Here is a 21,982-nt window from a genome sequence, read left to right as displayed (position 1 = left end):
GAAGCATTGCCACATCACTTTCTGATTATGGGTTCATCTAAGAGATTCCAAAGTTACTTTTGATATCAAAATGAAAATGGCTGTTACTCAAGGTACTGCACAAGTAAAGAAAGATTCTTGTTGTGCTTACATATAGCTTTCATCAATGAGGGCTTTGATAGTGACTAGACTCAAGGACCACGTGCCCGCAGCCACGTGCTTGTACCGACAATATGGCACGGTAGATTTAATCAATCGCATCTTATCTTTAGGTCACTTCGAAGACATCTTGTCCCCACAACATAAACAGCCGAGCTCAGATTTCACTCGAAAGCGGGGTTCCTTGAAGTGATCCCAGCGGACTTTCCACTCGGTATAGAGGATCAGCTTGAGCTCTTCATACTTACTTCCTAAATCGACTACAACTGAGAGGAATAGTTTGACTTGTGGTGGCACTGTTCACCTCATTACTTCTTCGCGGTGATCGATAAGAGAAAGGGTGTATGCTGGCTAGTGTTTTACAGATTCCTCAAGTGAATATCAGCAACAGCCTTCCAGTAATTGCAGCGTTGCGCTGGCGAGCATGGGTTCCTGAATCTAGCAAGCCATATACAGACTGAAACCCCGGCAGATGTCATCCTAATTACATAGAGAGCAATACTTGTTGGAAGAAACCCAGGGTAGTTTGTTTATTTTGTAAGCAACTCAAAGCTCCAGGCAACCTTGAAGTCGGTTTGTGATGCCCTTTCTAGCGGTTCAAGTCAGTCTCGAAAAGATGCCACGCCCTTTTCGGCAGGCCTTCTGCTGTAGGTACAGAGCGAGCCTTGAGTACCAAGAATAGCCTGCGATATCCTTTGGCAGTGACACGCACTGGCCACAATTGCAAACATCAGGCTAGATAAAATTAAGAAATGCTAGTCATAAGAATGTCACGCAAAATATTACTTGTCGGGGTGAACGATATTTCACCACATCTCTAGGCGTTTGGGCCGCTGAGCGATGTGTACAGTGCGAATAAAAACCTACATCCACTGGTTTGAAGATATTCTGGATTGATGACTGAAGCTCGCTACATGTTGGTCGGCGAATCCTGAATTGCACATAGATTCAGGCCGGTGATAAAAGAGCACAAACAGACAGACGAAGATCATACACAGTACGAAACACGCCGATTTTACTTGAAGAGTCTGCCCAGCAGTCCTCCCGCAAGGTTACTCATGATGCCCCCGGAAAGCGCGCTGTTGGCGACGCTGAAGCGATCGCACCGGGAGAAAGCGAGCGTGTTCGTGATGGTCAGTACTAGAGCGATAGCTGTAACAAGTTAGTCGCCAGACCTTAGAAGCTGGGAACAAGGGGCCGCAACACGTACCAACCAAACTCAACCAGATCACACTGCTCAATTTGATGATGGCCAAAATAGCCAAGCCAACCCAGAGCGTAGGCGTGAGATACAGACTAAGCCAGAAGAACCGCTTGTCCGTGGCGGCAATTGTACGGGTGGTAGGATCCGAGGACTCGAAGACCCAGTGTGAATCGCCGCTCGATGTGTTGACTTCGTTCCACCAGCGCAGTCCGACTAGTCGACGCCCAGCAATGTTCTTGAGGTAGTAGAAGTCCGCGGAGAGGAGCAGCAGCGTTAGGATGAAAACCAGGACACTATTCGATCGAGATCAGTCAGATAAGCTCGGACAATTGTTCGCGTGGCCCATAAGGCAATATCTCCGATGCCCGTGGGATCGTCTAGAATTGTATAATAATAAATCAGAGCCAGAGTTCTCCAGTACGTACAAGTTCTTGATGAACAGAACACCGAAAAGGTACATCAACAGGGCACTAATGCGGAAGCCCAGGAAGAACAGTAGGGTGATCGGGTGGGCGCTGAGGCGCCAGTTCAAATCTCCCTGTTGCGGTTGGAGGGGTTGTTGTTCCATGTTGGTTGAGGTGCAGACTCCAGAGTCCAGCAGCTCTTCAGAGGTTTTCAAACGAAAGGATAAGGAGGGTGGGACAACAGTCAAGCTGTTTGACACGCAACGAGAAGCAGGAATGTGCTCAATGCGTTGATGCTGCGTGTCTCCATGGCCCCGGCGGTGGATACTGGCAGAATGCGGAGCCACCGCCGGCCACATGAATGGTTGCGTTCCTTTCCTTAACGGACGGAATTCCTCTTGCTAGACTCTCAGCACATTACGATGGCAGAACGAAGCTCACTCATTACTTCACTGGATTCCCTAAGATCACTCATAAATATGCAGCCAAGAGGTAAGGAGGGAGAAGAGCATCTCTCCACGGCAGACCATGCATAAGCGATCCACCCTCGTGGATGAGGTCATTGGACCGATAGAGAGTTCCTGACGGCGGGAGAAGCCTTTATGCGCCGCGGCCAGCAACCCGGGCGAGGATGTCCATCGGTCCAGATTCTCCTCTTTCCTCCACACTCTATATCTTTCGCACTCTCCGCTTGCACCGGATAGATCTCAGCCGCTCGATCCACGCGCCAGGATACTCAGAAGATACAAGCAAGCCTCAATTTCCGTCACAATGGCAGCCCGTAACACGCTCCGTCGAGCTCTTCTCTACAGTATGTCTCTATCGCCCCGTATACTTATCGCGAACCCACAGGAGCTCTCCCCGCATTTTCCTACGGGAGCGTTGTCCACCTCCCAAACCACCTACACCAGCACCACCCACACACAACGCTTAATAGACAAGAAACTAAGATGATATAATCTAGTTCCCGGCTCCTCGCAACGCTTCATCGACAAATCCCGCACCCTAACCGCCGACTGCGTGGCCTACGACCTCGAAGACAGCGTGACTCCGCACAAGAAAGCGGAAGCCCGCTCCCTGGTGCGGAGGGCGCTCGACCAGCCGGCACCAGAGGGGATTCGCGAGCGCGCCGTCCGCATCAACTCCGTGGACAGTGGTCTCGCCCTGAGCGATCTCACCGAAGTCGTCAGTCCTCACTCCTCCTCACCACCCCCATAAATCCATCACAGCGCCACGCGCCACCTAACTAAGCTAACCCTTGAATCACACATCCAACAGCTCCAATCCCCCAACCTCACCACAGTCGTAATTCCCAAAGTCAATTCCCCCTCGGACCTAACTTTCGTCACCGACGTGATCACCCACACCCTCTCCCAGCAACAACACAACCCAGATCGTCCGCCCATCTCCCTCCTCGCCCTCATCGAATCCGCCAAATCCCTCACCAACCTCACGCAGATCTGCGCCTCCACCCCGCTCCTCCAAGGCTTGATCTTCGCCGCCGAGGACTTCGCCTTGGACCTCAGTCTCACGCGCACCCCCTCGCTCACCGAGTTCCTGTTCGCGCGGTCGATGATCGCCACCGCGGCCCGCGCGGCGGAACTCCCCTCGACGATCGATCTGGTGTGCACCGCCTACCGATCGAGCAAGGGCGACGGGTCGCCCCCCGCGGTCTTGGAGGAGGAGTGTCGCGACGGTCGCCGGTTGGGGTTCAATGGGAAGCAGTGTATCCATCCGTCGCAGGTGGAGACCGCGCAGCGGATCTTCGGGCCGGATCCTGAGGAAGTCCAGTGGGCGGTGCGGGTGTGCATCGCCGATGACAAAGCGGCGCAGGCCGGGCGTGGGGCCTGGACGCTGGATGGGAAGATGATCGATGTGCCTGTGGCGGAGAAGGCGAGGGCTGTGGTCAAGAAGGCGGAGGCGTGCGGGTTCAATGTGCGGGAGTTGAGGGAGAAGTGGAAGGGTCAGGAGCCGGAGTAAATAGTTCGGCTTTGGTACGAGAGAATCAGTGCGACATCGACTGGCATCATTTCTCGATTACTGAGATGCAATATGCATGCTGAAAGAAAGGTATATACATGTTATAGTGTTCTTCCGTATTTAGCATAACCTAATTCGGCCGGCGTAAGGTCGGAATGGTCTGCATGGTGAGAATAATAGAACAAGGGCACGCTATAATAGCTAGCTAGCTGAACGCTCTACACGAGGGAAAGTAAGAAAGGGTCGGTCAAAATTTAGCTCGTGCCCGTGACTTGCGCAACTTGCTTGCGACATCCGTCCTCGGGCAGGGCACCGTTCGGACTCGATCCTGCTTGCTGATAGTGGCTGTCGAAGCGTGTGGTGGCACAGCAAACTCCCGAGATATTATCTGAGCTATGAGCAAGAAAAGTAGAGTAAGAATCGATAGAGAGGAGTGGGATATGATGAGAAGGTTGCGTGTGCCATCTCAAGAAAGGAGACATTGAACTTGCAGAAGATGCATGGATTATGACTTCGATTCCAAGTCTTCGCGTTTCAACAACTGAATCTTGCCCATCGTCAGCACAGGCGGGCTAGTATCGCCGTCAGATTTTGCCTCGGCACTCTCTTCAAGGCTCCTGGCCAGACTCTTGTCATAACTCGTGGGGTCAATGCCCAAGATTCCCCCAACATACCCACCTCTTTCGCCTGGGACGCTGAACTCGCGGAAGAGATACTTCCATTCGTTCAGCCAGGCCTTGACGGCCTTGCCGATCTTGTCCTTGCCGTTCTTGGAATGATGGCCGGTGCCAGTGATGGCATAGACCACTCTCCGACCTTCACGAGCATGCTTCAGCAAAATCTTCTCTAGGTATTCAATAGCCTCCTCCGGATGCAGCCCATGCAGATCGACATATAACTCCTCTGATGAATCCTCTAGGCCAGCATGAGATAGATGTTTGTTCCGTTCCTCATATAATTCCCGGGCTGCTTCGCGATGGCACTTCCTCATTGCTTCGTTCTCGGCTTGGCCCCGCAGAGACAGTGCCTTGGCTGCCCTGGCATCATTCCGGTTCCAGGCTTGGGCGGCACTTCAAGGATGGATTAGCTTTCATAAGCCAACTTCACAATTGCGGTAGACTTACCCTTGAAGGAACTTGTTCCTCACCGTACCATGACCTATTGCCTTTGTCCGATACTTGATATACTGTTCGTTGGCACGTGCCCCTGTCTCGAGCCAAGGGATATTCTGTGGCGCTGGAATAGACTGGGCAGCAGCGCTGAACTCTCGGCCTCTGGCTGCGTCTTTGCCATTCTTGGACGTGGATTTCCCTTTTCCTGGGACTGGGGATGGGGACATGCGAACAACATCTGCTAAGGAAGCGGGAAGATTCTCCTTGCTTGGATTGTTCTCGCGATTGTGCGCGCCTCGTTTCCCATTATGCTTCTTTCCACTGTTCCTCGCGCTCATAGCAGCCAGGGTAGGAAACGCATCCGGATCATCCACCGACAGAGCAGCCGGATTCAATTCCCTATGCTGATGTCGGCTCCCTGGTCGAGAGTGGGGGCGAGAAAGATTCGTCATGCTGCCATTTCGTTTCCCCATGACATACTGCATAGCCTGCGGCGAATGCTTCCCACCAGACAAGCCCGATAGGTGGCCGGGATACTTTCCAACGTATTTACCACCCCACTGGTCTCCGCCCCCAGACTGGAGAGGAGGGAAAGCGTCCGAGACATTCTCTATGTAGAACTGCGGGCCAGTCGGGATTGTCTGACTTCCGTCTGCCAAGCTCATGTTTGAGACCAGGGCTGACGGATCATGAGAAAACGGGCAACCGTCACCGGCAAGGCAATTGCCCATCACCCAGTACCTGTGTTTCGTCAGTCTGAGGAGGTTTTGGGATCGCAGCTGCAATGGTTTCAACATACTTGCAAAGGTGGTTGGTGAGGTCGTGGCTAAATCGACAGTCCGCACGAAGACATTGTCCGGTGGACAGCCAGTATTTGCAGACCACCGGACTGCGACTCTGCAGCGACGGACTGGTAGCTTTAGGCTGCTCCATGGACATCGATTTTCCCACCACAACATGGCTATCATCCGCATGATTCAACAGAGCTTCTCCGTCTGTGAATTGTGAAAGTGATGCGATTGTGGCGCCAAGATCGTAACTATTCGCTTCCAGTGCTGCTTCAATCTCATCATTTGTCCGTTTATCTCCGAGAACAGTGCGCAGAATGTCATGCGGACTCATGTCGGGAACGAATTCCGGAGCTGTCGCACTCAATGCTGCTGTGAGACTCGGCGTCCCTAAGGATGATGCGACACTATTGGCATCATCTGCGACCAACCAATCCACATTGCTATCGCTGCCAAAATCTCCGTAGAAGTCTGACACATGACTCTGGTCGGAAAACTCGTATGCATTCAAGTTCGGAGAATGGGGTATAGGTTGAGCCAAAGCGAGCCGAGGTGACGGGCGCGGAGAGGTGAAGGGTGACACTGTTGAGGAAAGCGGGGGTCGCGGATACCCCCCTCGTGAGCTCTGAAGCCAGGAAGTGCTTCCAGGACTGGTGCCTAGGTTGGAATGAGGCGACAATGGTGTGGCTGAGCGGGCCATCTGCCAGGGAGCGGGGGACGAGCGACGGATGACTGTATGACGAGGAGGTGGTGGAGAGGCGTTGGGCAGAGTACGATTTCGATGGCGCCAAAGAACGTCCAGCACGGCATTTTCGAGAGCTGAGCCAGATAACGAGGTCTTTTCGCGGATAAAGTCTTCGACTTTCTCGGCCTGATCTTCCTCGTCCAGAGCTTCATCCTGGAGGATCTGCCAGCACTCCTCCAAAAGTTCTTCTGAAATCATGGTGAAAGAAGGTGTTGTGGCTAGCTAGTGCAGCTGGAAAGCAATGGAAACACGGTGGGAAGGAGAGATGTGGGGTAACCGTTGATTGCGAGGCTCGGGCAGTTGAACGGAGGGCATGGGAAAGCTGGAAGGAAAGCTGCGCGTTTCACAGAACAGTATACATTATTGAGTTTAATCCCAGACGATTTTCTTTGTTGGTTATATGAGTGACTATGAGCCAGAAAGAGGTTAGCAGGATAGAGAGGAGACAGGACAACAAGCTTGCGGTTCCACGGGTGATTACATCGCATCTGCCCTCACCATATGATCAACAACAACAACAAGAAAGACGGAAACAATAAGGAGGCATAAGGAATGAAAGAAAGAGAAGGTCGACCACGCGAAAGCTTGTTCGCGGGAGTATGAAAGGGTGGATGGAAAGAGGGGTCGAGAGAGGGGAGGAGGTAATGGAATGATAAAGAGAAGAGGAGAGGAGAGAAGAGGGATTGGGGGGAAGACTGACGGGATTGATTGGAATTGAGATGGGGAGTGATTAATCCCGCCAGTAGTGTACCCGTAGGTACTTGGAACCACTAAATAGCCCCTAAGGTACAGCAGGTACCTACTATGTACCTCCTAGGAACAGTGGCCACCTCCCCCTTAATAGTATGGTTTCCTCAATCACCGTCCCTCTAGGCCAGCTAGATCAACCTGTTTGCTCTTTATCTTGGCAAACATTGCTTGGTGATGTCCACCTGAATTGGTCTTTGGCTGTCAGGCTGTCGTATCAGGCTGTCAATTATTTGCCCCCTCGGCCCCTTTTTTTTGCTCTTCTGGTCACCTTGCTGGTCTGATTGCTGAAGAGACCGACGGCTATCCGGGGAGAGGGGGAGTTTCTAGACTAATCACATAGTTAACTTACATGGCTAGTACATACATACAGCAGAAGATCTGCCGAAATGTTCTGGGCAACTGGGCAACACAACCTCTCCATCAAATTTATTGCCGTTGGTCCTTTCGAAGAAGCTAGTGGAATATGTTGTGCTGAGTACTGAATACATCGATCAAGGTGACGATGATAATACTCGTAAGACCTGCCATTAATAGGACAATCAGATGGTTAATTGTCTGGTATCCATGATACCAGTATTGTAAGATTCCGGAATACCCGCTCAGACCCCGTTCCTGCCTTAGTCAGAAGTTGATGATGTCGAACTCTCTCCAGGCAGCCAGCCAAAAAGCACAAGAGAGCAATTTCAACCTCAGACCCTGCAGCTGCCCTCAATCATTGATCATTCCGAGAGGCAGAAAAGCTTCACTAAGTAGAGACTCTGCAGTACTGGGCAGCCCCTTCCTCTCTTTTTACCGTGAATTCTCCTTTGACCCTGTTGCTGCTTCTTCATTCCGTCCGACTGCGCTTGCACACCTCATCATCGCATCACCCGTGGACAAACACTTCCGCTTATCCCCGCCCATGTCCGATTTCTACTCGAGGGCTTGAAAACGCCCTCCTTTCGAGAAGCAATTGGGAATTGGGGTATTGGGAATTCCATTGGGCACAACACGTGCTGTCACCAACATCAAGAAGAAAAATAGTTCCCTGAGACGATATCAAATTCCCTCGGATTGCGCCCGTTTCGTCATTCTCCCTTTTCAGGCTCCCGCTCCACTTTCGGCTGTCGATCCTGTGGCCTTCACTCGGGGTAGCTAATCGGTCTCCATACTCCAATTCTCCCCCGACTCGCTCACATCGCCCATATCTCAAAAAATGCCTGCGGATTATACATCCACAGCGCGGGCTCTCGCTGTCTCCCCGACGTCGCCAGAAGCTTTTTCTCCATCGGACGAAGACATCTTCCCGCCATGGAGTCAACGAGCTTCCGCCCAGCGAAATGCACCAGGCACCGCTGGCCGAAAACCAACAACCTTCCGTGAGCAGGCCATCGACCGAGCAACCCAAATGTCGCGGCGGATAAGAACAGCATGGCGGAAGATGACTTTCTGGCAACGAGTCGGCGCAGTAGGTGCTTTTATCTTGGCTAACATGCTGGGACTGGCATTCCTGTTCTTTACCGGAAAGGTGTTCATTTGGATCCGGCCCGTGGCAGCACAGTGGGAGAAGTCCCGTTTGGCCTTCTTCATCCTTTGGCTATGTGTCTTTTTCGTTTCTTTTCCTCCCTTGGTAGGATGGTCAACATTCGGAACAGTCTCCGGCTATCTTTTTGGCGTATGGAAAGGGTGAGTTGGGCATCATTCGTCTACGATGCTTCATGAGTCTGACATCTCCACTAGGTGGCTCCTCTACGCCTCTGCAACCGTGCTCGGCTCGACGGTTTCATTCATCGTCTCTCGCACAGTTCTGTCTAAGTTTGTGCATCGGTTGATTGAGCGCGACAAACGTTTTGCAGCCCTCTCGTTGACCTTAAAGTACGATGGGTTGAAGCTGCTGTGCATGATCCGCCTATGCCCACTCCCCTACTCAGTATGTAATGGAGCCGTATCGACCTTTCCGACCGTTCATCCATTGATGTATGGACTCGCCACTGCAATTGTCTCCCCGAAGCTACTCGTCCCCGCCTTTATCGGCAGCAGGCTTCGTATTCTTTCAGAAAACAATGAAAAGATGAGCGCTGGCTCGAAGGCGGTCAACATTTGCAGTATAATTTTTACAATTGCTATTGGAGTCTTTACCGGACTGTATATATACAAAAGGTACTGTATGCGATCAAACTTACCGCCGCGTCCCCGCTAATGTGACATGCTAGGACTCTGGCTCGAGCTAAGGAATTGGAGGCCAAAGAACGTGAGGATATTCGACGGACTTTGCAGGCGGACCACGCCGCTCATCGCTCACATCAGGCCTTTTCGGAGGACCCGGATGTCGATAGGGCCGCCCGAACTCTTGCCCGCGATGAGGAGGAACAGATCGGGTTCACGGACTTGGATGATGATCACGTGGAATTGGCCATCGATGACGAGAGTGGGAGCGAGAACTTGAGCGGCCACGGCAAGTCGGCGCGCTATCGGGACGAGTTCACCGACAATGATTCGGATGCCTTCCGGGATGAAGACGGTGCGCATGAGGAGACTTATACCTTGCATACCCATGTGCGCCGAGACTGAAGCTTCTAGGACCGCCGGATCCCGACAAAGACCACACTTCATATACATCAGACCCTTGTTCTTGATTAGAGTTTTCTCCTACGAGCGATGCCTTGTATCCTATAAAGAGAGAGTGATGACTATTACGCTTCACGAATCCTGTTCTCCTGGTTTGGGAACTGGTCCTACTGCGAAGAATCCCAGGCGGCTTTCGGCCCCTCTTGTAATTCATCTGTTGAGTAAAACCAAATTGACATTGGCCTAATAATTGCATGGTTTAGCACTCATGTAGATATAAATCATATCTATCATAGTTATGTATGTATGTGTGTATGGCCTGCGTAGGGGGAGAATCGGGAACGGACTGGCGGGGATCCGGGCGAACATGCCGCCGATCCAGAAATGCATCTCCATCTGTCGTTCAGTTTATCGCCGCTTCCTCTTCATTTTCCGCTCTCCGCAAATACCCTCACTTTCCCCCTTGATTCGGTCCCCCCTCTCATGGGCGAGAGAGGCAGAAAAAGAGAGGGTCTTGCTGTGGCTTACAAATGCGATCTTCCAAGGTTGGTATACCACTGATTTTGCCTCTTCAATGCTTGCATCAGCGGGGGAACTGGGGCATCATGGGCTTGGCTGATAAGGATCTTCCAATCGAATCCCCTCTCAGCCTGATATAAATGGTGTCGACCAGGGGTAAGTCAACTACTCTCTTGTGTATAATAGCTCCGGCCTCTGGCATCGTGTGTCAATTACTGGTGTGACTTTCTAACTCGCCTTCGAAGGGAAACCTTATACATTCTCAAGCCAAGCCGTTCGCTTCCCGAAGTCAGGGATTTCTCATAGTCAAACCTAGCATGGTTCGATAGAGGAACATACAGCTAGTATGAAAACCGCTGCCTCTCTGGGGCCCCAGGGCCCTAATGGGCGCGTCTCCTATACTAGCCCGTTGAATCCATATTTGCCTACGAGCCTCGGGACTATGGCCAGTAGCGGGGGACAATTGTCCATGTTTTCGGCTCGGCAAGTCTTTCCTGAAAGCAGTCAGCCGGCACGGCTTCCTGCAATGATCCAGCCTACCAAAGTGTATGCCACTGGGCTTGTAAATGCGAATGGTGCCTTGGCCTCGACCGCGGCACCGACCTTGAATAGCAGTGCAATGCAGCCTCCTGTTTTGGAAAGCACGAGTCCTTCGCAGAGGTCGAACGGACAATTTGCGACTACTGCTACTACTCCCACTGCCAGCACTGCAACCACACTACATGCATCCAAGGGTACGACTGTACCGCGCGATCATCTCAATGGATCAACAAATGGCTCATACTCTTCAAGCCTCTCATCCGGTGCTAGCCAATCAACGTCTGACTCGCCGTCCACAACACTGACCGGCGCTCTATCCTCGGATTCTGCTTCGATTTCAACCGAACCCAAGGACCGTCCGCATCGCATCCCGATTCCCATAAAGTATCGCCCGCGATTGTCGATTCCGCCGAGGATGCCTGCGGCAGTATATGCTCAGCAGTGCGTTGAAGCAGCGTATGCCTCTCGACTCAATCCTTACGCCCTACACAAGAAGGAGCAGGATGCGCTTCAGGACCATCTGTGTCATCTTCAAGTCACTGTGTATCTGAACATTCGAAATGGGATTTTACGCTTGTGGACACGAAACCCGATGGTGAGCGTTTCCAAAGAGGAAGCACTAGGATGTACGAAAGACTATCGCTGGGTGAATCTTGCCTCATTCGCTTATGAATGGCTCATCAGGAATGGATATATCAATTTCGGCTGTGTGGAGATTCCCGCCGCCCTGGTAAACCCCAGAAAGGGTCGTCAGAGGGATGGCCCGGTAATTGTGGTTATTGGAGCAGGTGTGGCAGGCTTGAGCTGTGCGCGACAATTGGAGGGACTATTTCGCCATTACCATGATGCCGACTCGTCTCCACGCGTGGTTGTCCTGGAAGGGAGGCGAAGGATTGGCGGTCGTATTTATTCGCATCCGCTACGCAGCCTGCAGTCCTCGAAATTGGCTCCAGGTCTGGTGCCGAAAGCCGAAATGGGCGCACAGATCATCGTGGGGTTTGAGCATGGCAATCCGTTGGATCAGATCGTTCGCGGCCAGCTGGCTCTCCCATATCATCTGTTACGTGATATATCAACGATCTATGATATTGATGGCTCTGCGGTAGACGAAGCCCGAGACGCAACGGCCGAGATGCTCTATAACGATGTCCTGGATCGTTCGGGGTTCTATCGTCACAAATCCGTGATTGTCCCGACGGCGGAAGGTGAGCGAGACTTGATCGATAACGGTCGTGACATCGTGACCAACGATGGCCTAACCGTCCGGCAATATGAAGAGGCCAGGGCTGCCGGTACGATTGGGCTATTGTTTCCTGCCAAAAAAATCCGTAGAGGAGTGGGTCACAAGACAGCAGAAATCAAACCAGTCGGTGCCCCTTCAGCAAACGCGGACAGTAACGAAGAGAACCCAACCAAGCTCGCTTGTCAGACGATGGGCTGGAGCCTGAAACCTGGGGTCTCAGATACTGAAATGATTAATCTAGATCCCATAGCCAAGGCCTTCCGGAATCAAACCCTGGGGGCCGTCTTAGATGAGGGTGTCCGGCAATACCAGCACATGCTGCCACTGACACCGAAGGATATGCGATTGATGAACTGGCATATGGCCAATCTAGAATACGCGAATGCAGCCAACGTCGGCAAGCTCAGTCTTTCGGGGTGGGACCAGGATATGGGCAATGAGTTCGAAGGGGAGCACTCGCAGGTCATTGGCGGATACCAGCAGCTTCCGTATGGGCTGTGGTCATTGCCAACCAAGCTTGACGTACATCCAAACAAAGTCGTTTGCAGGATCTCTTATGATCAGACTGGCCGCGGCAAACAGAAAGCCCACATCCAGTGTGAAGATGGTGAGAGCTTCATGGCGGACAAAGTCGTGTTCACAGGATCCCTGGGTGTTCTCAAGCACCGAAGCATCCAATTCTCCCCTCCTCTTCCTGAGTGGAAACTGGGGGCAATCGACCGGCTAGGTTTCGGGGTCATGAACAAGGTGATTCTTGTATTCGACCAACCCTTCTGGGACACGGAACGTGACATGTTTGGTCTGTTACGCGAGCCCCAGAACCGCGACAGCATGAGACAAGAAGACTATTCCGCCAATCGAGGTCGGTTCTACCTCTTCTGGAACTGCATGCGAACGACCGGTCTGCCTGTGCTCATAGCCCTGATGGCCGGTGACGCCGCTCACCAAGCCGAATGCACTCCGGACGCCGAGATCATCGCCGAAGTGACCAGCCAGCTCCGCAACGTGTTCAAGCACGTTGCTGTCCCGGACCCTCTGGAGACGATCATCACTCGCTGGGCCAGTGACAAGTTCACTCGCGGAAGCTATTCCTTCGTCGCCGCCCACTCCCTTCCCGGCGACTACGATCTCATGGCCCAGTCGATCGGCAACCTGCACTTTGCCGGCGAAGCCACCTGTGGCACCCACCCTGCCACCGTGCACGGTGCCTACCTGTCAGGTCTACGCGCAGCCTCAGAAATCATCGACAGCGTTCTCGGGCCTATCGAAATCACTACCCCTCTTGTGCCAGAAAAGGGCTCCAAGGTCGTCCCACCGGGTGACTCCTTTCTCGCTCCGTCTCCGTCAACGACAACAACCGCAAACACCGGCCAAAAGCGCAAACAACAGCATCATCCTTCATCCACCGCCACCACCACCACCACCTCCTCCTCCATCCACCCACTCCTCCCCAATCAACAACCCGCTACCAACCCAGACGACCCCAACCCCTCCCCGGAGTCCCTCCACCGCGCCGCCTACGACAAGGCGATGTGGGCCGCCGTCACCGCCGAAATCGGTGCGCCCGTGCCTCGTCCCGCGCGCGCCGTCCTCAACCCGTTCCTCCTCTACCAGAAGGACGTCTGGGCCCGGTGCCGCGCCCAGTGCGACGCAGCCCGGCGCGCGGCCACCAACGACCCGAGCGCCAAAGCGGGCCGCGACGAGATCCGCCAGGCGCTGGGCCAGATGTGGCGCCAGGCCGACCCGGCCGAGAAGCGGCCCTACCTCGAGCAGATCGAGGCGAACCGGCAGACCAACGCGGCGGTCGTGGAGCAGTGGCGTCGCGAAGCCGCTGAGTGGGAGAAACGCGCCCTGCAGGTTCGGGAGCGGTGGTGTCGGGAGCATCCGTTTGACGGGTGGGTGGCGGAGCGAGAGTTGGATCTTCGTTTGGGGGATGCTGCTGCGGGTGGAATTTCGAATGGTACTGGTGGTGGTGCGGCTAGTGGTGGTGCGGCTAGTGGTGGTGCGGCCAGTGGTGATGTGCTTGCAGGGGTAATGCAGAATGGCACCAGCAACAACACCAGCAACACCACCACCAGCAGCGTGGCCAACAGCACTCCCGTATCGTATGCCGGGAGCGCTCTTACATCTATACAAGCTATTTCCCTTCTGCTCAGCAACAGCAGCGAGTGGAACGGCCCGACTCATGCCTAAGCGAGGAAAACTTAGTAGAATTTAGTGTTATACTTACTATCTTTGCAAGAACATTCAAGAAGAAGTTTCATGACTTTCTATTTCTAATTCTATCCTTGTTGTAACAATGTATTTCCACAGTCAGAAGATCCAGTTCCAGTCATCGTTCGAATTCCATGGAAAGGAAAACCCCAACCAACCCTGCTGGTGTGTGGTGCGTGTGTTGTATCACGTTGTATGTACATCACAAACATGAGATCAGATCTGAAACGAAAAAAGAATAAAAACAAAGATAAAAAAACGCTAAGTCTAAGATATAATCCCGTAACAGAATCGGAGCAGGAAGAAATTCCTGACGGAAAAGAGACAAAGGGGTATCATCATCCTCTGCGTGTATGGTGCACACACAACAAGGTGACAAATGGGGGAGTGTGTCTAGTCTAGGAAATGGAAACCCGATCTATGCGATGGAAGGCATTGAGAAAAGGGTGGGGGGCGAATGCGGTTGTAAAGGGCGGTAGATAAGGAAAGGGTTTTTGCGAAATCGCTTAAAGAAGAGGGTTGGACTTGTACTCGGTGGTAGCACCCTCGGACTCCTTCTTGACCTCGCCGTTGACCTCCTGGGTAGGCTGGACAGTGGACTTCTCGACGCTGGTGACGGGCTCCTCGTCATTGGACTCCTTCTCGGCGATGTACTTCTCGGCTTCGAGGGCAGCAATGCAGCCGGATCCTGGAGAAAGTGGAAGGTCAGCAAGATCTGTTGGAGTCTTGTGTGGAGAAAGTGAGAAACATACCGGCACTGGTGATGGCCTGGCGGTAGCGCTTGTCCTGGACGTCACCGCAGGCGAAGACACCCTCAACGCTGGTGTAGCTGGTACCGGGCTGGGTGACGATGTATCCATCCTCATCGAGGTTGATCTGGCCCTTGACCAGGGCGGTGGCGGGGTCGTGGCCGACGGCGTAGAAGAGACCGTTGGCGTCGACGACCTCCTCCTCGCCGGAGACGACGTTCTTGACGCGCAGGTGGGTCATCAGGCCCATGGGCTTCTCCTCGCCGAGGACCTCGGTGGCGACGGTGTTGAAGCGGACGGTGACCTTGGGGTGGGCCAGGAGACGCTGGGCCATGGTCTTGCTGGCACGGAGCTTGTCCTTGCGGACGAGGACGGTCACGCTGCTGCCGTACTTGGCGAGGAACATGGCCTCCTCGGCGGCGGAGTCACCACCACCGATGACGAAGAGGGGCTTGTTGCGGAAGATGGGGACGGCACCGTCGCAGACGGCGCAGGCCGAGATACCGTTCTGCCAGTACTTCTCCTCGCCGGGGAGGTCGAGACGGCGGGCGTTGGCACCGGTGGCGATGATGACCGCATCGGCGGTGTGAGCGGGCTCGTTGTCGGGGCCGTCGTTCCACTCGGTCCAGAGCTTGAAGGGGCGCTGGGAGAAGTCGACCTTGGAGATGGTCTCGGTGATCACCTCAGTGCCGAAGCGGATGGACTGCTTGCGCATGTTCTCCATGAGTTCACCGCCGCCGATTCCATCGGGGAAACCGGGGAAGTTCTCGATGTCGGTAGTGGTGGTAAGCTGACCGCCAGCGGCGGTGCCGTTAGCCAACATACCCTCATAGAGGACGGGCTTGAGTTCGGCACGGGACAGGTAGATGGCAGCGGTGTGCGCAGCGGGGCCGGAGCCGATAACTAATGGCAACAAGAGGTTAAGACCCGCTTCAGGCAGCCCAATTGAGACGATGATACTTACTGACGACGTTAGTGTGAACCATTCTGGAGGATGAAGGAGGATTGACGCGCAGTGGCGTCGAAAGGGGATTCGGGAGAGCGGAAGTTGCAGGTGAGGATTTTTGATGGAGCGAAGAAGTGGCCGCGGCAGTCAATCCAAGCGATGCACGGAGGGAGGAGAAGGGAAAGCGACGAAAGGCGGAGGAAAACAGATTGGCGGTGTTTGGGGAGGAAGAGGGAAAAGTTATAAGAAGGAAGTGGAGGATGGTGTGGTGGAAGCAGTGGAAGCAGAATGAATTAATAGTGATGGGAGAAGCCGAACGGAGGGGCAGCGAATCCACCAGAAAGTCGGGCTGGCCGGGGCGAGATTAGCTAAGAGGGCAGTCCACTTAACAATAACACCAACCCATGCAATTTTCAAATCGGATCCAGACTTGGAAAATTATGGAAGGGCGGTTAAAGTCTTTTTTTGTTTTTTGGTTTCGTTTTCTTTTTTAGTCAAATGCATACAGACATCCATGCAGGACAAGCCAACAATGAATTTCTCACAAATCACCGGCGGCGAGGCCCTGGTCACGTGGTCGGCTTACCAAGCGGCGGCCGGCCGAGACCCCCATTGATTATCGATCAGATTATCTCATTATCTACAGAGTACATCGTTCATTCATCATTCATCTCATCAAGTACATGCATGTCCTTATCGTCAATCATCACCCCTCAACCCTCACCCCTCACCCCTCACCCCTCACCCCTCATTTCGATCGTCCGAACCACTTTTTTCGTTTCGAAGGAGTCGTCTCCTCCCTCTCGCCCTCTTCTTCCCCCTCCATATCGTCCACGCTCGCACCCACCAACCCGGCTGGGGCCATCCTACTACTACCCTCGCCCACTCCCCCACCATATACCTCTCGAGGATTGTCATAGCCACCCTCGTCCTCTTCATCTTCCTCGTCGCTCATCCCGTCATCATAGTCATCCTCAACCTCCGTGTCCTCCGCTGGCAACCTCTCTCTCTTGGCGCCCCGGACTCCCAACCATTTCTTCCACCCTTTGGCGACCGGGGCTGCTGGTAGGTCAAAACCCATCCCTTCGTATCGGAGCGCGGGAATCAGCAGCTTATATGGGGTCGTGATACCTGCTGGGTCTTTGGGGTTGAGCTCGAGATTGAGCGTGATAGCAAGGCCTTCCTCCATATTGCTCGGTCCATCCAGCCCTTCACCTGCACGGCTGCCCATCCTTTGGCTAGCATTCGTGGGGCGGCGTTGTAAGAAGCCAGGCTGGAAACCATCCCCTGTTTCAGCCGAAGTGAAGGGTCCATCCATGCTCATCCGTCGGCCGATTGGGGCCTCGCCTAGGTTGAATTCTTTCGTAGGTGGCGGGCCACGGCCTGAAAGCCGGCGGAATAGGCCTCCGCTGGGAGGCTTATCCCCACGGGTCAGTGATAGCGTTCTTTTCAATTTACGCGGGCGGGGCTCCTCCGCGCCGGGTCTCAGAGCAAACCGCGGTGTGCCTGGGGGCGTAGAACCTAGGAGTATGTTAGCAAACCTTCCGTACTAGTCGCTCGGGCTGACCGACCTGGCTGGTATTGGCGGATGGAGCACCAATTGCGTCGAGGTAGCAGTCTCTTATTGTTGCGAGGCTTGTTGTTCACATCATGAGTGAAAAGCGGGACCATGTCTTCGTCGGTATTGGTATCCATGTGATGCACCCGGTTGCGCTTGTTCAGCATGTCGGAAATCATCTCCGTCTCAGGCAGGTCCGCAATAGCGGACGAGATGACATTGGCCATGTAACGGTAGTCCTTGTCTCTAGGGATGCTCAATTTCGGATTCGAGTAGAATTGGCCGACGGCGGCCAGATGGACATCTCCGCTAGAAAGCAATCCAGTCAGCTGCTGTTTGTAGGATACGCCACTCGAACATACCTCAGGATAGTGACTCGAACTGATTTTTCTGCGGCCAAGTCCTGCAGATCCTCGATCAAATACGTCCGCTCGGACTTGTGGTGCTTAGCCGTCCAGTGGTCGTCGAAGATCTCTACTTTGCCGCCATTCTTGTTGACCAAGCCGCCGAAAAGCCCCGCCTTACCCAGGGACTTGCGGCTATTGAGAATGTTCTTGACCATTGCCTTCGAACTTGTTAGCAAACTTGTACGTCCCGAGATTCTGAGTCTATCACATACCACTCTAGGGTACGCTATTGGGATACCCAGAGAGACAATCAAGTGCTTGGTCTCACCCCTCGTTATCTCGCGATGACATCGGTCCCAGATCAGATCGCACGTTTGTTCGCTGAGAATTTCATCGGTCTGTAGCATCACACGAGTTAGTAAGCACGATTCAATACTGGTATTCCATCGACTTACCATTCGCTCCGTACGGCAATCTAATCCAAGGAAAGACACTCCGTCACCGAAGGACATGAATAGATGCCGACTCTTTTGGTTAATATATGGGCCTGGTTGAGCTCCAAGAAGCCAGCTCGGCTCCTCAGCCTCGGTCTCTTCGGGAACGCTGTGATGTTGGAACAAGAGGTAGTACTTGAATGCGATATTTCCGAGTCCCGAGATGACAGCACAGTTCATGAACTCCTCTGGGTAGGATCCAAATCCTTCCATAATCTCGTGATCGTTCCACATGTTCACCATGGGAATCTGGGAGCCGGCCAAGGAAAAGAGCCCTTGCGAGAACCACGCTGAGTAGTTCCCAAGATAGAAGTCCTCTAGCTCGGCTCGAAACTCGGCTGTAAATGAAGCGTCATACTTCTCGCCCAAGCTCTTGATCTTTACCCATTCCTGGAAATGGGCTGTCTCTGCTATGACCTTGTCATTAAAGATCTGGTCACCTCCACCAATCATGACGTGGAAGGGCTGGGTCTGGTGCTCAGTCAATATGTCACGCCACAAAGGATCAGGCCCACACAATTTGTTGGGGTTCACAGCTGCGCTAAAGCCGTTGCCCGTATGGAACACGATGTTCATTGATTGTCCACGTGCGGGAACCCAAAACCCTATGGCAGGTCCTTGATTCAGCCTATAGGCAATCCGCTGCTGGGTAGGGCCTAGTTCAACCTCGATGTTGAACCTCCAGAACGTCACATCTCGTCCTGGGTCCGCGTAGAGACGGGCTCCAGTGACCTCAGTATAGCTTCCAGCGACTTCTCCGTCCATGGAGTGAAGTCGATTGGCGGGAACAGGCTGCTTGACACCCTCACTGCTGTAGTCGACCATGCTGGGGGACATCTCAAACAGGCCATCGTCATTCTCAATGACCGAGAGGTCTGTCTCTTCATCGATATGGTCCACTGGTTTGACATATAGAGCCCGCCCGTCTCGTCCCAGCTTCATCAACCCTGCCGTAGGATCAACGTACTCGGGTGCAAGGCGAGCTTCTTCGCCATCTACCTGAACTGGTGGAGGAGGGAGAAGATCCATCGGTTGTGGGAATAATCGTAGGGTTGGGGATGGCTCATAAGACGAGCGCGAATCTTGGGTCACAATGAGAATGCTACCTCTCCATGTCTCCTTGTTAAATGGCCCGTTGGGCCCGTCAATGCGGACTCGTCTTAGTCCGCCATAGCGGAGTAGAGGCCCACATTTCAGGAATATCGGCGGCTGGAAGCGTTTGCTACCTAAACGACAATCCTTATCAGTACTTGAAGAACTTTCCTTGGATCCCCACTCGGAGAGCTTACCTGCTGATTTTTGAGCCGGTGTTCTTTGCGGGAAGTCGCTTGGAAGTGCCCTGCTGCGTCGACGATTATTACTCGTGGCGCCTTCCCACCAAGCCTTGCTTCGATCGGCATCGAGTCGCTGGAAGTCAAAGTCGGAAGCTCCTAATCGGGCAACTTGTGCGGTCTTCCACTCCGATAGTGGAGGAGGTGTGGGCGGTGGCACATTAAATGAGACCTTGGGTTTTGACGGCGCACTTGTTTCTGTACCGAAAGTCTCTCGGCTCAAATCGGCACTCATATCAGCACCCAAGGGGATAGACAGCTCCGGAGCAACTCCGGCAAGGTTGTTTGCAGTACTTTGAGGGAATGTTGTCTTTGGTTGCGGAGGACCTGCAGCTGGACCAACTTGTGGCAATGGTCTGCCTTTTTGAGCCACAGATTCATGCTGTGCTTGCGGCCCCGGCCCCGGCCCCGGCTTGCTGGATTCCATTTGACTGGGCACATTCTTTCTGCCGTAGGGCGCCATCTTATCCTGTTTTGGGGGGGTTGAATCAAAGGCAGCGGAGGCATAAGCTCGCGAATCCTGGTGACTGCCTGTGTTCATCGCTCGTGGGCCCATAGGAGGTCCTGCAGGTCTGTGACTTACGGTAACCGTTCGTCTAGGGGCGGTGCCTCTGTTCAATACCGCCGCGCTCGATTGTCTGGTGCTGGCATAGGGGCCCCCGTCAACCGCGTATGCCGCTGGGTCCTGTAGAGAAGGGGCTCTGGTGCGGGATGGTCTGGGCTTCTCGTATGGATTTTGTTCCAGTGGACCATATTCGGCTCGGGGCTCAGAAGCAAGGCGTCGGTGTTCCGGTCGCTTCGTACCCGGTGCAGCAGGCTGGCTGTGTCTAGGAGCCTGTCCACTCATGGCTCGTGGTGCGTCCTCGCGGCCTGCTACTCTTGTATCGGCCCGATTTGGGGTTTGCGAGGATGCTGGTGCTCGACCGTCGGCCTCCCTTTGCATTCGTTCTTTGAGCTTCATTTCAGCCTCCAGCACCCGTGCTCTTTTCTTCTCTTTTAATGATACCTCTAGCATTTGAAGGGGCGAGCGATCCGAGGCCAAGGACTGTCCAGGGTCTGCTGTAGATCGCCGCGTATTCGACCGGCTCAGGGGAGATGCTTGGCTTTCGGAGACTGGGGGCTTGGGACCATCACCTCGATGTCGCTTGATGCCGGTGGCCTGTGGCGGTTCGTTCTCCTCGGACCAGAGGGACGGCTCTAGCGTCGGTAGCCTGTCTGTCCGCCCTATGACCTCTTCTGGGTGCGTTCTACCTCGGCCTTTGGTGTTTGTGGAACCTGAGCGGGATGTACGATTGCCATGTGGCCTTTCGGGGATGTAAGGCACGAGAGGGATGCTTTGGTCCTTCACGCTCTTCGGATAGCTCCCCCCATCGGGCTCGTGCTCGGCAGTGAACCATCCTTGGGAGGGCTGTCGCCGATGCGATGTGACTGGACGCGAGGAGTTGCTGGAGACTTGATCGGAAGGCATAGTGTCTCCGCCCTCGGCTGCTTGGATACTTTCTGTGACCATGGTTGGGATGGATTCGTGGTCTGAGGAGCGACTTGCACTGTAGCGCAAGCCCGCATCGACGACTTTCGGGGAGCTCGTCACAGCAGTAGACAGGGAAGACCGAATATACTGGCCCTGCGTCTAAGGATTGCGTATACCAAACAATTCGAGCCTATACCTATGATCGCATAGTTGGCTATGACAGCGAGCGACCTCTAGTATGGGTAATGTTGCAGCGCGACGTCGGCGGGCAATGTGCCGATGCGGAGTATAATTACAGGCGGGCTGGAAGCAAGTATACAGTTCCTTTTGAGTGCGGTGTTACACAAGCCACGAAACGCGGGCTCTGGTGTTGTTGACTGGTGGCAGGACAATGAATAAATGCAGGCTGGAGACGTGGAGCATGCGATGGAAGGAATGTCAATACAGGTGGATGTCAATGGATATTGGCGCAAAGTGCAAATGGAGGGAGGGAGGGAGGATTGAACTGCGATGATGGACTTGTTGGGAGGGGGGGGGTGGGGGGGAAGAATAATATAAACGGGTGGCTGGCAGACCAACTACTAACTACTAACTACTAACTTAACCAGCCCGGCCCTGCCTCTTCCTCCTCTTCCTCCTGCGTCAGGCGGGGCTGCACCACGACCACCGCCGAGTACGTATACTGTACATATCAGGCTTCCATTTTTTTTCTTTCTTTTCTTTTTCGGTTGTCGCGATTCTGCCCTTATTTGTTAGGGCCATCTTCGAAGAAAGTCTCGATGACTATATGTGTGCCCTGGCGTACGTGATTGGCACCCTCGATTCTCACCAAATCACCGAGTCAAACGTTGCCTGCCCTTCTCACCGATGGCGTCGATCAATTTCCACCTCGCTGCTGGCAG

General features: G+C 53.7%; 7 protein-coding genes across 7 annotated transcripts; 3 read left to right on the top strand and 4 right to left on the bottom strand.

The window, feature by feature from the left end:
• Positions 1 to 958: 958 nt before the first annotated feature.
• On the bottom strand, positions 959 to 2,208 carry BO72DRAFT_450970 (DUF846 domain-containing protein). Its single transcript, XM_040945378.1, has 3 exons — positions 1,768 to 2,208; positions 1,349 to 1,635; positions 959 to 1,290 (listed from the first exon to the last, which is right to left on the bottom strand). The coding sequence occupies exons 1-3, from the start codon at positions 1,908 to 1,910 to the stop codon at positions 1,154 to 1,156; spliced, it is 567 nt and encodes a 188-aa protein (XP_040798266.1). The 5' UTR covers positions 1,911 to 2,208; the 3' UTR covers positions 959 to 1,153.
• On the top strand, positions 2,168 to 3,726 carry BO72DRAFT_435795 (HpcH/HpaI aldolase/citrate lyase family protein; the record flags this gene model as incomplete). Its single annotated transcript, XM_040943297.1, has 3 exons — positions 2,168 to 2,557; positions 2,711 to 2,931; positions 3,025 to 3,726. The coding sequence occupies exons 1-3, from the start codon at positions 2,518 to 2,520 to the stop codon at positions 3,724 to 3,726; spliced, it is 963 nt and encodes a 320-aa protein (XP_040798265.1). The 5' UTR covers positions 2,168 to 2,517.
• Positions 3,727 to 3,978: 252 nt separating this feature from the next.
• On the bottom strand, positions 3,979 to 6,746 carry BO72DRAFT_214431 (CCCH zinc finger and SMR domain protein). Its single transcript, XM_040939706.1, has 3 exons — positions 5,638 to 6,746; positions 4,851 to 5,579; positions 3,979 to 4,796 (listed from the first exon to the last, which is right to left on the bottom strand). Exons 1-3 carry the CDS (start codon positions 6,567 to 6,569, stop codon positions 4,232 to 4,234), a joined length of 2,226 nt encoding a protein of 741 aa, XP_040798264.1. The 5' UTR covers positions 6,570 to 6,746; the 3' UTR covers positions 3,979 to 4,231.
• A 1,570-nt stretch (positions 6,747 to 8,316) lies between these two features.
• BO72DRAFT_385347 (TVP38/TMEM64 family protein) lies at positions 8,317 to 9,671 on the top strand (the record flags this gene model as incomplete). The annotated part of the gene is made up of 3 exons (XM_040941585.1): positions 8,317 to 8,786; positions 8,841 to 9,260; positions 9,314 to 9,671. 3 exons carry the CDS (start codon positions 8,317 to 8,319, stop codon positions 9,669 to 9,671), a joined length of 1,248 nt encoding a protein of 415 aa, XP_040798263.1.
• A 436-nt stretch (positions 9,672 to 10,107) lies between these two features.
• Positions 10,108 to 14,169, top strand: aof2 (putative lysine-specific histone demethylase Aof2). Its single transcript, XM_040945377.1, has 2 exons — positions 10,108 to 10,343; positions 10,433 to 14,169. The coding sequence occupies exon 2, from the start codon at positions 10,534 to 10,536 to the stop codon at positions 14,161 to 14,163; it is 3,630 nt and encodes a 1,209-aa protein (XP_040798262.1). The 5' UTR covers positions 10,108 to 10,343; positions 10,433 to 10,533; the 3' UTR covers positions 14,164 to 14,169.
• A 53-nt stretch (positions 14,170 to 14,222) lies between these two features.
• Positions 14,223 to 16,359, bottom strand: trr1 (thioredoxin-disulfide reductase TRR1). The gene is made up of 3 exons (XM_040950293.1): positions 15,898 to 16,359; positions 14,937 to 15,836; positions 14,223 to 14,872 (listed from the first exon to the last, which is right to left on the bottom strand). Exons 1-3 carry the CDS (start codon positions 15,917 to 15,919, stop codon positions 14,691 to 14,693), a joined length of 1,104 nt encoding a protein of 367 aa, XP_040798261.1. The 5' UTR covers positions 15,920 to 16,359; the 3' UTR covers positions 14,223 to 14,690.
• A 274-nt stretch (positions 16,360 to 16,633) lies between these two features.
• BO72DRAFT_479689 (uncharacterized protein) lies at positions 16,634 to 21,579 on the bottom strand (the record flags this gene model as incomplete). Its single annotated transcript, XM_040947592.1, has 6 exons — positions 19,568 to 21,579; positions 18,240 to 19,504; positions 18,057 to 18,182; positions 17,800 to 18,002; positions 17,451 to 17,746; positions 16,634 to 17,400 (listed from the first exon to the last, which is right to left on the bottom strand). Coding segments are annotated over exons 1-6 (4,209 nt in total), but the record flags the coding sequence as incomplete, so codon positions are not given.
• Between the last annotated feature and the right edge of the window lie 403 nt (positions 21,580 to 21,982).

This window comes from Aspergillus fijiensis, assembly GCF_003184825.1.
Source record: "Aspergillus fijiensis CBS 313.89 unplaced genomic scaffold BO72scaffold_51, whole genome shotgun sequence".
NCBI lineage: Eukaryota > Fungi > Ascomycota > Eurotiomycetes > Eurotiales > Aspergillaceae > Aspergillus > Aspergillus fijiensis.
The sequence above is the reverse complement of the archived record's forward strand: the minus strand, read 5'-3'. Positions and strand labels throughout refer to the sequence as shown.